Source organism: Coloeus monedula, assembly GCF_965178545.1.
Source record: "Coloeus monedula genome assembly, chromosome: 13".
In the NCBI taxonomy this organism is placed as follows: domain Eukaryota; kingdom Metazoa; phylum Chordata; class Aves; order Passeriformes; family Corvidae; genus Coloeus; species Coloeus monedula.
Genome location: NC_138793.1, coordinates 12,045,525 through 12,061,325, shown reverse-complemented (window position 1 = coordinate 12,061,325; position 15,801 = coordinate 12,045,525). Strand labels below are relative to the sequence as shown.

General features: G+C 39.3%; 1 protein-coding gene across 1 annotated transcript in view; it reads right to left on the bottom strand.

The window, feature by feature from the left end:
• SMPD3 (sphingomyelin phosphodiesterase 3) overlaps nt 1-11,870 on the bottom strand; it is a gene marked incomplete at both ends in the record, with an annotated part of 31,381 nt that extends 19,511 nt beyond the window's left edge. The window contains one exon of the mRNA XM_082290348.1: nt 10,539-11,870. Coding sequence (XP_082146474.1) covers nt 10,539-11,870 — 1,332 coding nt within the window. The remainder of the gene's footprint in view (nt 1-10,538) is intronic.
• Between the last annotated feature and the right edge of the window lie 3,931 nt (nt 11,871-15,801).

Sequence of the window (15,801 nt, the reverse complement as noted above, 5' to 3'; positions counted from 1 at the left end):
CTCAGAGGATGGGCAGCTCTGCTGGATGGCTGTCAGGGACTGCTGCAGGAGCTGCACTGCACAGGCCTCTCCCTCCTCCCTCAGGCTGCCTGAACATCTCATTGTCACTGCTGAATCATAAGCAGCTTTCTCTCCAACTCTTTTATGCAACATATGCCATTCCAGTAGAAAAGTGGAAACCAGTTTGTTTCCTTTACTGTCTAGGACAGGCAGGTGTATGAACTGTATTTTCCAAACTTAGTAATTCAAAACCAGGGTTTCTCTTCAACACAATCAAAAAAAATCCTAAACTATAAAAAGTCTCCACTTGTTTGCAAATGTGCAGTGTCTCCTGCAGCAGAGGACAAGTGTGGATGTCACACGCCTCTCAACGTCATCCTCCATAACCCGGGAAGGAAAATACTGCACATAAAGTGTTCTGCCTTTTAGCAGGAATGTGCTCCTTATAATCCCCTCATTGACTAAAGTAGATGGAATCATTTCAGTGTTTCTATTCAAAAAGCATAAAAGATTTAAGTCTAAAAGCTGAACATCCAAACATAAATTATAGCCCAATTGAGAAAAAGAAGTCAACTCAAACTGGCTTTAGAATTTCCTGTGCAGCCTTAATAGAGTGCCTGACAAGGCCTTGTACTCCTCAACCAACTTGTGTATAGGATCACGCTAATTTCCATTAATCATAAATGAATATGTATTGTTCAGTGTGCCTCTGTGCACAGATCTGTGCTGAAATGGACTTGGGATTTTTTGCTCTCAAAGAATGGCAAGAAATGGCCCAGGATAAAGCCTGGCTGTGCTGTATGGAGGGGGCTGAGCGCCACAAATGCCCACAGGGATGGTGCCCCAGGGCTCTGCTGGAACACACAGTCCCATGGGGAAAGGAGAGGGGCTTTCATAAACACCCTGCTAATTAAAAAAATAAAGCTCAAAAGCAAGAGCTGAAGACCTTAACATAATTAGAATTTCCTTGGAAAGTGCCAGTATGGAAGTGCATCCAAAGCAGCTCGTCTCCCAGATTTCACATTTCCTCCAGCTTTTTTAACTTTTAGGGGTTTGCAGTTTCTTTTTGAGTGGCAGTACTGATGGAAACCACTAAACAGAGTATATTTGGTGTGTAATCATAATGGAAGCAAATATTTGTGACAACTCCTAGGAGAGTAAACAAATACCTTTGCAGCCTCCTAGTCAGTTCCCCAGCTACAATAGAGGCACTACTGTATTAAATATGATCTGAAGTAAAATTGTAAGAAAAATCTCTTTATTCAGTCTAATTTGGTATTTCTCAGATGGACAAGGACTGTGGGTTGTGCAGACAGGAAACCTACTTGACCTCTGAAATATTCCAAGCCCTATAATTCTGCATAGAAACATTCTTTTGTGTGGCCAAGTACTGTAGCTATTTCAGACTGTTGCATTTTCCAGGGTACATTAGATGGTGGTGTCTCGGCCGGGGCAGCGACGTGGCAGCGTCACAGGAAGACAACACTGAGCCTTCAGCTCAGCCTCCAACGTGGATCTTGGCAGGAAGGCTCTACTTCCACCAAACCAAGTCAGCACTTCACAAATATAATTTTAGCTGCTTAACACAGAAGAAACTTTTACAGTTACATATACAAAGAAAGTATATGTAAACAAATAAGCCAAAGTGGCTCTGTCACCATAAGCCTGACTTGAGTTCACCTCAGCTGCTCTACATTGGTAGCTGTGTGTCAATAACACATTTATGGAATCATCCTTCTGCAGGGACCTACTTCAGATACCGCTTTCTAAAAATCATCAGCCAGTCTCAGTTGTGCCACGAGCTGCTTTTCTGTGTGTATGGAAATGTACAGGAAGATAATATCTAAATATAAGGTCCCAATGTTTTAAAACTGGGTAATTGTTCCAGGAGGAACAAGGTATGTGATAACCTGTTAAACTCTAGTGTTACCTAGAGGAAAATTAAAACTGAGAGAACCTATTTGTGGTTTAATAAGGTGTCCCAGTTAGACAATTTTCACATAAAAAATTAGCATTTTTCAAAATTATGCTGAAATATGCAAGATAAATTCCAATTCTCACTACATTTGCAATAATCAAATTAGTCAAACATTGAGAAGCTAAGAGTGGATTCAGATCCCTATTACACCACTGACTGCTACATTTTGTTTGCTCTTGGGAGGGGGCATGAAGAGCTCATTACAGATGGGAAAGAGACTTTTTTCCTTAAGGGGGAAATCCTACTAAGGGTGTGTTTGGAATCCAAAATGCCAGTTTCTGCTGCTACATATTTATATTTGTCCCCTATCTGTAAATTAAATAAGTAAGTGCAAAACTGATCGCTCTGAATTTTTGTTTTCCAAGTACTGGCTGTGTCAAGCACACAAAAGTACTTGACATCAAGTACTTTTTATTAAAAGATTTCATCTAAATGCCGTGGCACATTAGTGCAATCTGTTGGAGAGACCACACTGGGACTGTGCTGTGCTATGCAACAATGGGTGTATTCCTAGAATTGTTTTGCAAAAGCTTGTCCTGTATGACTGAGGAGTGGTCTGTCCTCCACTGAGACTGGGATCAGGTAATAAACGGCTCATGAAAGAAATCAAGCCAACAAGGTTATGGCAGAAAGATTCTTGTTGACAGGGAAAAGAAAACTGATGGGTAGCAAGAGCTGAAATTTTAGAGCTACAGCAAGGGAAAATAACTTTAAATTCAATCACACTGCTTGCTATCATGGGAATTTCCTGAGCTAACTGGAAATCTTGCACATCTCATGTTTCCCATATGGTAGCGTAGTAAGTATACAAAGCTGCAAGCTTGACAAATACCTTGTCTCTTAAGAGTTTATATTTACACACATCTGTTCCAGCAGTGCAAAACAATTTTATCACATCTGGATGTCAAGAAAAGCATCAACGGATACTTAAACAAAACCCATGGGAATGCTACTTTGAGACTGGGGCATTTCTTTACCACCTTGAAAAACAGCTTCAAACAGGTCATTGCTGTGTTAGTAAATCATCCAGTGCTGGGAAGGAAATGCTTTTAATGGTTAAAAATTTGAGTTGTGCATGAGAAATCTCACTTGATTAAAGAACCAGTCTAGAGTCTCAAATATTGACCAATAATATGTACACAAAGCCAAAATATTTGTTATGAGTAGAACTTAATCTTTAGTGACATTTTCTAGAGGCTTCATATTGCCAGGAGGGAGCCATTCAAAAAAATCCAAAATAAAGTAGATAGTTTCTTAAGTGCGTACCCTCCAAAACAAAGGAGTTATTTACATAAAAGTCCAAGCATATACCACTGCCCCTCTCTGCAGGGGAAGCAAATCCTGGTATGAGAGCTAAAATTTTGGCATACTCCTGGAAGAAGTTCCTCACAAAGTCTGTCACCCCAGAACCTCTGTGTGGCCAATAAAGACAGATCCGGGAAAGGTAAATAACCTGCCTGTAACACTGAGACTCCTTCAGGCAGATGGGATCTCCATGGCCTAGCTCCAGCTTCAGCCAGTATAGTTTAATCACATCTTGGGCTGTAAATGAGCAAACCATCCCTTTCATCTGCTCAGATGACCATGAAGGTGTCAATTTCACCACTGAAATAAACATGAACCATAGTACTGCTCCCTGCATTGCTCTTCTGAAGAGAGTAAGTCACCAAAGTACAGAGCTCTACAGGAAATTAATTCACAGTCATGACAGGAGCCACGCTAAAGATGGTCATATTATGAAGAAAAACTAACCAGGCTGAAAGCACCCCTGCATGATCTGAGGGAAAAAAACCCTCTCTCCCTAAAAACAAAACCATGAACATTGCATTTGTAAAGAACATCATCTGCACAGGGGCCTTGAGTAACTCTTTGTGTTGGAAGTAGAACACCCCAGACAGAGAGTAAGTGCAGGGCACAGAAACAGAATTTACAGTCGATGTGACAGTGACTTACTCCCACAGAAATATTCATCTTACCATATGTAGCCAATATTCTTTAAGTTCAGGGGAAGCTGCCTTAAAAAGAGCCTGAGATTCAACTGAATTACCGTGGATAAAGCAACTGCACATGTGCAAGGAGTGGTATTTCCACACACACTCCGGGTTCAAGCCTCTGGGGTGGGTGCTCTGAGATGTGCTGGTAACAGGCTTTGTCCTCCCTGTTTCCACTGCACTGGGGATGCCATTATGTAATCCAATGTCATTATAATGAGCAAACAGTGAGGAAGAGAAGAGAAAGAAATGGAAAATACAGTTTGTTTTCTTTCCAGTACAACATTTGTGCAATCTTCCAAATTGTATCTACCGCTCCTGGACTTTTTCCCCATTTCAGCAAATTTCCAATACAAGCAGGAGAGTCGGCATCAAGAAACTGACTGGAACAGTCAAACTCTGTGCCCAAGTCTTCATTCCTGTTACTGTTAAGAGAAGATGCCAAGGAGAACTTGCAGCTGCTCCCATTCCCACTTCAAACATTCCTGTCCCACAGAGATGACTTAGATTAGTCATAACTCCCAAGAAGGATGTATTTTTGGTTAGCTTAGACATGGTACAAAAAGATCTATCTTATTTTCAGTCCTTTAACAGCTCTGCCTTTTGCCTTCAGAAATATGTAGCAGCTCCTAAAGAAGACACATTAGTTAAATCCCTAATTTATTATTATAAACATGTTATTTAAGTATATTAAAGAATTTAAAAATTTTATAGAAGTCAGCTCAAAATTGTCTGGTGCTCTGCAATTCTTTCTAGCTACATTTGCACTTGATTATTTCAGAATCCCATTTTTCCCACCTGCCACATGACAACAATTACTGTTCCATGACCTCAGAATGTGTTATCTGGCAAGGCTTCATTCAGCTTATATGTGAGGGAAAGTGGCTATAAACTGGTGCCACGAATGGAGGGCTCTTCCTTTTCTAAAGAGGATAAAGCCCACAACTCACATTTTCTCAAATCTGTATTTCATTCTGCACAACAGTTTTTATTTGTTCCCGTTAATGAAGGGGGAAAGGACTGTGATTAATAACATTAATTATATCAAAGTGAAGGAACATGGTACAGTGCCATGGTAGGGTCTTTTTGTTCTTTTTTTAAAAAATTGTCAGTCAGTTTATTGGAATCCATCCAATTCCTGCATTAACATTTTACAGCAGAAACTCAGCACATGGAAAATGTTTAGGTTACCCTCCTGCCTTAAATGTCACAGCTTTAGAGTAATCTAAATAAATGCATGAGCAGCACTAGACATTTCTTTTATACATCTTGGGATAGCTGTAGATACTGGACAACTGATCAAGGATGAGAAAATCTAACCACTGAAAACTCTAGGTGTTCTTTTACTGGGGTCAGAAAGCAGCCATTCCCCTTTCCTGTGCACTCCTGAGGTCCAGAACGTTCCCCTCAACACAGAGTGGAACTACAGCAGCTGCCCCTTCAGTCCCAGCCACAGCACACATGGTCTGGCTTGGGGCAGCAAAGGCAGCTTACATTACCCAAGCGAAATGCATCGGCATCAGAAATATCAAAATGGAGAATCACAGAGGTTAATTCAGGGAACCCTCATTTTCTCACACAAAGCAGGCTCCTCAAGAGGAGAGAACAGTAAAAATTGTGCTTCTAAGCAGTTTCACAATCAGAGCTGCTGCTCCTTCTACCATCTGTTACTACCATATCAGCTCTTTGGAAAACAAGTTGAGCTTTGCACACAAAGCAAAGGTTGCTAGGTTTCCTTTAAGCAATGAATAATAACACTTTCTCTGCACAATTACTGTGCTCCCTGAGAACAGCCTTCATTTTCAGAGAATTTGAAAAGTAAATCTGTTAATAACCTTAGGAATTAATATTAATTAAACACAAGTTCTTCCAGATATTTAGCAAAATCCACAAGAAATTATTTTTCCTTTTGATTTTGAGGAATACTATTAACTGTTGAAGCTTCCCACATCAGACTGTAGTTTTGCATTATGTTCGCGTACTGTGTTTTAACTAAGAATTCTTATTTTTGCTAAAACTGACTCTCTTGGCAGATGCCAAAACCCAGAATAGCTTCCTACTAGGAACAGTAGGAAGAACAGCCTTCTACACAACATACTTTTGTATCTCCCAGTCCCATTGGGAGGAAGAAGTCTTCAAAACCTCTCTCTCAGTTAACAGCCATTTTGAGAAGGATGCCTCTTTCACTCACCTCCCTACTCTGTGCATCTACATCTCTTGGATATCTCAGATTTACATTACAGTTACAACTATTACAATTTAAGGATAAGAGAGGCAAATTTTGTCAGCAGAAGTGAGTTTTTATTAGATGGCTACACCTAGGAAAACATGGACAAACTCACCAGGTCAAGTTAATGATGCTTTCCAGTTTTGTTGCATTACTGTCCAAAACTTACACAGCATCCATGGTAGAGCATAGCTAAGGCTCCACACTAAATCCTCTGTCTAAAGAAGGATGTTGACATTTTGACACCTTCTAGTAAATTACAGACAGATGATGCATTACACAATTTCTGCTCAACACTCATTGACATCTTTTAAACTTGATTTGACAATGTTGATTTGTAAAATCAACATCCAGTTTCTGAAAAGGATGCATATTTTATAACTCCATTTAAATCCATCAAAACCACGGTGCATTAAGATTATGTGTGTGTCAAACCAGCAGCTGCAGAGGAGCTGAGGCCACTGCAATCTGCCCCACATTACAGACAGACCTGTCCAAGCCAGCTCTTCAGAGCCAGTCACCAGCACAGCATCTGCACCAGTCCCACTTCCCACCTCTATCTGCAGCAGAGCAGCAGCAGAGACAATGGGAGTTATAAAACCTACAAAGAGACTCAAGGGCTCTTCTCTTTGGCGTTTTAAATTAATGTGAAATGCTACGCTAGAACAGAGAGTCACGGCAGAGTCTCCCAAGGGCCCAGACTGTCAAAGTATGAAAATGGATTGGATGATTTCTGTATTTGCTAACTTCTCCTCCGAGTCTTTAATGGCAACTAGGAACAATGGTTTAACACTTCAGACATGAAACTGTAACTTGGATGTGGCATTTTCCCCCTTCATATATGCTGCTTTTTTCTGTGACTGTGTTTCTCTTATATGCCAATGAGACCCTCAGATTGGAGTTAGAAACACTGGTAGTGTTTGAGGAGTTCCAAGTGCTAAATGCAAATTAATCCTCCAGCCTTGCAGAAAATAGACTTCACACAATAGCTCCTCACAACTACGTCATTCTCATGTCTTTATCCTTCACCTGGAAAGCATCAGCATATACAGATGGAAAAACCAGTCTGACTTCTATCAGGAAAATGCCAGCAGTAGCACCTTTTGTGGCAGACAACCTTAGGAGGAGAACAGAGGCAGAGGTCTCCATATAGCTGTTATGCAGCATGAAACAGCACTAAAAGCCTCTGTAACTTCCAACTTGGCTCCTTGGTTGTGACACCCTAGGTGTTAAGCCACAATCAAATCACTTTACCTTCCTGTACTTTAGTTTCCCCTTCTATTAAGCAGATATTGACCTTTCTTCATCATGCACTCTGAGACGTAGGAATGAAAAGCTGTAGGTAAGAGCTGATTGTTATTACAGCTACTAATAATAATAATCCTTGAGCTCTGTAAGTCTCTCAGGTAAAATAATTTTGTATGACTAAGCAAATCTCTCAAATCCTTCCAAATCTCTACCTGAACTTTACAATATAAATAGTGAAGACAGGGCAGGGAAGATGAGGGCAGTGGAAAATCATTTCTTATTCACTGGAAACAGGACCCATTCAAAAGCAAAAAAACGTGCAAAACACTTGAACCAGGGCAGTAGGGATCTGTTTTGTGACAGAGTCCCCCTAAGCAGTTTTGTCATTTTCAAATTATTTCAATTTTCTTTAAATATTTAGTTCTGAGACCTTTAATTTATCTCCTTAACAGTTATATTTGTAGTAAGGAGACAATCATACTTCTTAAACATTAATCAGATTCTTTCTCTGAATGTTCTTCTGAATTTAGAGCTGGGTCTTTCTTAAGGTTCAGAATAATTGGAATAAAGGATTCATCCTTCCCATGAGTGGAAACACTAACTGGCTTTATCCATATCTTCAAAACATGTGAGTCTTCTCCCCTCAAGTGCTTTCCACAACTTTTGGCTTTTAATCAGCACAGAGAACAACTGCTCCTTTACTCAGATATGGAAGCTGTGTAAGGGGAACAGTCCTCATAAGAATCCTTCCAAAACAAAACTCAATTGATGCCTTTTCTACTTCAGAGATGGGAACGCTGCATTCCACAGGAATCAGGAACTTAAAAACCCAGGGTTTGCATAGAACAGAGACTCAGCTCCATGCCACTATGGAGTGGGAAGCAATTAGGACACTCTTGTTCTGCAAGGCTCTCTTGCTTTCTTCAAAACCAGAGAAACTCTAATGTAGGTCTGGCTGGTATTATACACATTCAAAATTCTGTAAGAGCCAGTAAAAGTCCCACCTGGAAGCAGGGAGATAGGCTGTCCATTGGGAATGGCAGAGTACTGGCCAGAACAACACCTGCCAACCAGAGCTCTGATCCCCTCTGCCAGCTTCCTGCTACCCCAGTGGAAGAGCTCAAGGCTTCTGAAAGTTAGTGCATTGATTCTCCCTGACTTCAAAAATAAACCAGGCTTTTATTTATTGTATGTAGTTTTTGTCTCTGGAGTCCACACCCACTGAGTTGCTGATCAAGCACCACATCAAGAAAAACAACCTCTAAACCTACCTTATTTCAAAGACAAAATTAAATAATTATTCCTACTTTATGTTGTTGCTGTCATCAAAGAAATGACCTATGTACAACTGGTCATTTAATGCACAATTAGGATAGAAAGTAAATTCATGTCAAGATAGACTTAACTCAGAATGAAAAATATTTTAGGTATGAAGAACCTACACCAGAATGACACAGACAGGAGGAAAAATATTCTTATGGCTGGGCAGAATTCTGTTATATTTAAAAGAATGGAGTCATCTTTGGAACTTCATAATAATTGGCCTCTATTCTCTGCTCAACTGTAACATTATTTAACAATTTGGATCCATAATTAAGTTCATCATCCCAGTGGAATCTTGAAAAGAGGTTTAATTTTCTGCAAGAGAAATGGAGACATTGCAGCCTGCCTAGCAGGGTGGCAAATCAATGACACAGCAATGGGCAGTTAAAAACAGATTGGTTTTAATCTCTTAATCCCCCATATATGCATATGTTCAAGGGTAGTCTTTGTGACCCCAGAAATATTTATACTGCACAACATCTATGTTCATTTTCTGCTTGCAGCAATTTATGATGAAAAAATAAATTGTTGCTGTTTAGAAACACATAAGAGTGCAACATAGAGAGCTTAGACACAGTTTATGGAAACCTGTATTCAGATAGGGATTGGCTTTTCTCTATGTCAAATGTATATGAAATACTGAACTATTATCAGACCTAAAAATCTAATATTTGGGTTGTTTTTTTTTTTACACAAGCCACAATACCAAAAACTTTTGCTTTGTTTAAAAACTACAGATGGGGTACAAAGCCTCCCACTGATCCTTATTCACAATCCATATTCTTAACGGCTGTTAATGCCTTTTGTTGAAGACTTGTGACTAGAAAGAACATATAATTTGAGCATCTGATGTACTTTGTACATATTAGAAAAGATGTTCAGATATTAGTTAGTCAAACCCATTCCAAACAGTGACAAAATCACAAAATCTGAAATTCAGTATTCTGGAGATTTTCAGATCTTTCTAGGTTTGGGTCTACAGACTTGGATCTCTGGCAAAATGTTTTGATTCTTGATTAAATTAGAAGAGCCCACGTTCCAGTTCAGAAAAAGCACAGCCAGATTCTCCCAAGAATCAAGCATAAACAGCTACTAGTCTTGGAAAAGCAAATCATTGCATGCAGACTTTCATTTCTGGTTTTCATGATTTACAGACATATAACCCCAGGCTTCCTGTTCTCTCTACCATTAGTTAATTTAAGTAAATTGTGTTAATGAAGCAAAAAAGCTCTGCACTCCCCAGTGTCCCAGGCACGTTTGTCTTGTTTACTCTTCTTCATATCTCTCCTTACTAATTCTTTTGCAAGCAAAAGAGCAGCGTAGCCATACATGTCACTGCAATTCTTTCAGTTTTATTATACTGACATTTAGACTTTTGATTGTCTTTTGATTGCCAGACAAACACACAATGAGCACAAGCTGGTTTCCAACAGCAATGCCCATTGTACTGTACTCACGTTATGAAGCTTAGAATTTACGCATTTTATTACAAAGATTTCTGTAAAGAAATTCATGAAAACCACTTCAAATTTTGAGTCTTGAAATTATACTCGAGTTCTACCTCCAAAAGTCCATCATTATTTCACACACATCCATCATTTTAACACAGGCCACAAATCCATATATGGTTATATCAATAACCCATTAGGTTATACCAGGAAATCTCAATCTGAATATTGCCTCTTTGAGGTCTAAAGAAATGAGAAAACAATGTAACTTTATAACTTGTCACATGTACAGTCAATATTTACAGCTTCAAAAAGCCTCTTACCTTGAGAAACAAGGCTCCCTTGGAAGCCAAGGAGTCCATTCCTCTTCCATTGGGGTAACAGTGATAGGCAGCATCCATAACAGGATAGCGGCTGGCAAAAAGTAGACCACTGTTCACAAACTTAAAGCTACAGCAGCCATGGCAGCTGTAGACCCCAACATCATAGACAATGTATTCAAAATAGTGATGGAGCTGCTCTTTCAATTTCTCTGCAGCTCTTTTGTCAAACACTTCCTGCAAGCACAGAAAGTCCAGGTTGGCAGGGAAGAAAGCAGAGATCTCATGATCAAAGGTCTCATCTGTGTGTTTCTTTTTCCGCACTGAAGTCTTCTTCATGATTGAAGCTTTGTAGAGGAGCTTGTTGTTGACAGTGCTCTGGTCCACTGTACCATCTCCAACACGCACTTTGACTAGGGACTCTCGTGAGGCAGAGCAGCTATCTAAACTCCCAGAATCTCCTTCCTTCTGTTTGTGGTTTGGTGTTTTCGAGATCTCTGCATCACCTTCCAGTGAGGGCTCTGCTGGGCCGCTGGCACGAGCCTGGCCATTGATGGTGTCTGTTTCTGTGTCTGACATGTGGCCATTCTCCTCTCCATTGATACGGACAATGCAAGTGTTTTCTTCTCCCTCATGTGGCTCTCCACTTCCGCCTTTATCTTCTCTGCTCTCCTCACCATTGTTTGAGCCACAATTGTCTCCTTTATACTCCATCGATGTTGTCCTTTTGATGCCAGCATTAACAGTACGGTTATCTCCAGCCTGAGGGGAGACCAGGCTGCTGAAACTCGCTGCACTGATGGAGGTGTTGGTAGGAGAATCTATGTATATTTTAATCTGTGGCCTGCTCGCCCCATTCCGGATCCTCCGGCCAATCTCTTTAGCCCTGGCCTGTGTGTTGAAAATGTTATTAAATCTTGCCAGAGAATCGGGCAGCAGGCAAACATTGGCACTGCCAAAGCAGAAGCTTTTCCCACTCCCTGCAGCCTTCCATTCAGTGAGCAGTGTGGCTCCATTGGCATGGTTCTTGTCTTTCAGTCTGGAGTAGATATAGGGCCTTCTGGCTGACTGGAGTGGGGACCAGAGCAAGAAGCCAATCAGAGCAAAAGGAAGAGAGGCTACCAAGAGTGCCAAGTAAATGGGAGTGGTAATAATGATGCAGAGTGCATGAAAATAGCATGGGTCATCTGCTCTTTGACGTTTTTCATAGGTGGTTGGAACAAAAGAGCCCACGAGCCTGTCTGCTAGCCAGTAACATGGGAAAATCAGGCCCCAAGAAAAAGAATGCAGAACTGACAGAAAGCTGTTGGGAAATGGAGAAGTGTATAAAACCATTGCAACTCAGTTATGACAACACTTCAGGGCCTACTACATGATGTCACTCTGTCAAGCATCCATAAGAACACTGGGAGAGGGGTCAGGGAAGAAAGGTCCAGTGAGGAGTTTGTTTTTTTTCCAGTGAGAGTCAATAACAAAATTTTAAGAGCACCATTTCACTGTGTTGGAGTAAAAATGAAACAAGGCCACTGTTTTCGTCTGGCTTTTTGGCATCTGTATTTGTCAAAGGATGTCATTGTTCACTGGGGGCTGCCATAATGAAACTCTCCAGAGGCAAAACAGAAATCTGTAGAAACAAAAGACAAAACATATTGGAAGTTTAAGTAACACTTACTGGAAGTTTAAAGCAGATTGCGTTTTTCTCACAACAATTAAAGGCTTATTATATAATGTATTATATAATATATTATGTATAGTATATATAGATAATGTATATATATAGTGTATTTAGATGGAAATTGGAAAGAGTGGATCAAGGGAGGATTTGGGGGGTTTTCGGTTTGTTTCAATCATTAGCTTAGCATAATTTTACCATTCTTAGGCAACATGTTTGAGTTCAAAGAAATAAGGGACAAGTCAAGTGCCAAATAACAAATGCTCGGCATTTACTCATTGCCAAAGGCATTTTGGGATGTTGATAATAGCGGGGAGCCTGGGAGATTTGTTTTCCTGAATGATTTTTAGGATTCTTCAGTTAAAATGCTCATAGGAGACTCTGGCATCTACATATCAGATAGAAAAAAATAACCCAAAACCTCTCCAATTATGTAATTACCATTAGAAAAGAAAAAATCTAAAGAAGTTACTCTGTTCTACTGGGTGCTTAAAATGCTTTATAAAAGCCCTATTTACATAATCACTCAGCAGACCAGAAAGATTCTTGTTTACAGCAGTGCCAAGGGTAAACAGAACATTGTGTTTGGGATCTGTGAAGTGAGGACAGACTGCAAACCTTGTATTTCAACTTTCAGGCTGACTACCTTCCTGGTGAAAGGTGTAGTAGTGTTGCAGAATATAAGGTTAATTTGACTTTTACTATTTTAAAATAACACACCAGAAAAAATGCAGAAGCACAATGGATCCATAAAAAATTGCCTAGTTAGGTCTCCTATAGGTGTTTTCTTGAGTATATGGTGGCAGGATATTACAACTCCCTGGGGAACATGACATCAAGTGACAGTTTTGTAGATAGAGCAGTCAATGCCTGCTTGGTGATGTGCTGAAGTAAAAAAAAAAAAAAAAAAAATTAAAAAAAGTCAATTCAACACAACTCTTGCCAGTTCTGTTATGGACTGCAGTATCAAAAATCTACAAGATAAATCTACAAGATAAAGCTGTCCAGCAAGCCATGAAATACCCAACTAAAATGGCTTCACAAAAGCAATTATCCAGATTATGGGGACATACTACGTAAAAGGAATTCATGCTTACTGTAGATCCAACATACTATCATGTGTATTTGTAAAAATGAAAGAAAAATTAATGCAATCACAATTCTTTTCATGGGATAAGATTGCACAGCCCATGTCATGAAGCAAATTGGTTTGGACTGAGATTTGTTTTAACAACTTTTAGCACTAATGTGATTCTTTGTAAACACTAAAGGCTGAATTACGGTTCAAGACCACATTGGAGACTCCTACACTTCCTCTGCCTTAAAAAGGGAGAGTATATTTCAAAATCAGGAGAGTTTTTGACCAGGCGCCAGCAGCATTCCTCAGTGCCAGCCTGCTGAAGTGAGGAGGCAATAATGATTTGAGTACACACTTGTATTCCATGCATTTTATTCCATAAATTCTAATAGAATTCCCACAACTCATGACACAGAAGTACAAAACCTCTGGTACCACAGCAAGTTTTAAAATATAATAGCTGGACAAAAGGGAAGAGGGAATCATTAGCTGGATGTCCTTTAAATTATTGCATATTGCAGACAGAAGACATAGACACATCAAGGTCTTAATTAAAAACCCTCTTCTTGCAAGAAAATTATTATCCTGACTCATTAAACTTACAGATGAAGGCAATCACAAACTTGTCAAAGCTCTGTTGCAGACTCGCTGGCACTTGCACAAACAGGAACTAAGTTTCCTACTCCTTGCTAGAAAATCCTGTGCACGCCAGTGCCTCAAAGACATCCAAAAAAAGAAAATTAAGAGTGTCATGAGAGACAGATTTTATCTCAACAAAATCTTAAAGGGTGAGGGAAGGCACCATGTGAGTCAACAGGAACTTGGAAACATGACGTCAGCAACATCTCTCCTAATGCAACGGTTTAGATGGAGCCTAAAGCTAAAGTGCCTAATTCCTTGTGATGAAGGGCATTACTTGGTAATCCAATGCTTTATTCATAGGGGTTTGAGAGATTAAGGGAGAATTTAAGATATTGCAATGAAACAGATATTTTTGTATGCTACAAAGACGTAAACTGCAGTCTTGTTTCATTGTTTTTATTACTTTGTGAGTGTTTGAAGGCTAAAAATAGACTTTATTTAATTTTTTTTTTATAGTGGCAGTATAGAACATCTCAGCTTTAGTGATAACAAGACTATCAGGCAGAAAGGTTTCAAAGATTTTTATGATTATAATTATGCCCAGAGGTATGCTAGAGACATCATAGATCAAAAGAGATGCTTCTAGCTCCAGCATCGCTTGCAAACTAAATAAAGGACAATACAAGTCAACAAGTGATAAGAGAAACAGAAGGACAACAACAAATCTTGCAATAATAAGGTTATGAGAACAGTCTAGAAATGGTCAGAAAAGTTTTAACTTCCTTTTGCTTAGAAACTAAAATACACTTTCAAATTCAGACAACTACAATTTCTTCAAAGGTGATAGTAATATCAACTGTTTTTTTAAAACTAAGTAAATCACTGGCAGAACAGTTATTTCTTTAAAAACAGAATAAAACTGCTGAAGTGACTAACTGATTTGGAAAGTTACCCTATGGGTAACTTCACATAATAATTTACATATATTCATTAAAACTAGTTTCTCTTGAATCCTGACAGTTGGTCTCCATTGAAAGCTGTAGCAATATTTATCTAAAATTGAATTCTAGGAAAGCAGATCATTTAGGCTGGTTTTTTGTTTCTGGATTTCCTTATTGCCATTGTAGTTTGAATCAGAGAAAAAAAAAATCTTACAAAAATGGTCCCACTACACCATGTGAAACAGCAAAAATTAGAGTTTGTAACTGAGCACAGGTGAAATGAAGATCTGAGATAACTGAGGGAATTCTCACTCAGGCTCTCACATCATGCAGGCTTATAAGACAAACCACAACTTAATTTTTGCTTTCCTTGTTGTTCTCATCTGGTTTTCCTCCCAGACACACTTCATAAAATCTTCCTTCCTTTATTCAGTGTTTTTCCCCTGATTATTCTTATGCGTGCTTTTAATTAGAGTCTAGTTCAACAGCTAACTAAGCTTCTGGGAAAAAAAACCTACTCCAAAAGGCCAAAACCACATGAACTGCTTTCCATGCTTGATTACCTGACTGTAATTACAGAGATGCAGCTATCTCAAGGGGTCAGTGGCTCTAATGAAGATCTTCTCTTGTTCCCTTGTGATCACTTCACAGCCTGTTTTAACTGAAATCCTGTCATCCTGGCGGGACTCATTCCATGAAGGAATTCACAATGCAGGCTAAGGGAATTTAAGTAGAACTTATTGGCTCACCTTAACTTCCACTTAAATCAATAACAATTTACAGCTTAGGAAAATCTTAGCAAAACCAGTAAAAACATGGATCCTCTTTGGTATGAGGAGCTGAATTTGGTGAATCACTCATACTGATGAATAAAGCAGAACCATTCAAACTAAAGATTTGGCAGGATGAGAAGGGAAGGAGGAAAATGTTTTTGCAGACTTGCCATTGCAACATTAATTTACCAGTTTCTGCCTAAGCTCTCTCCCTTCTTTC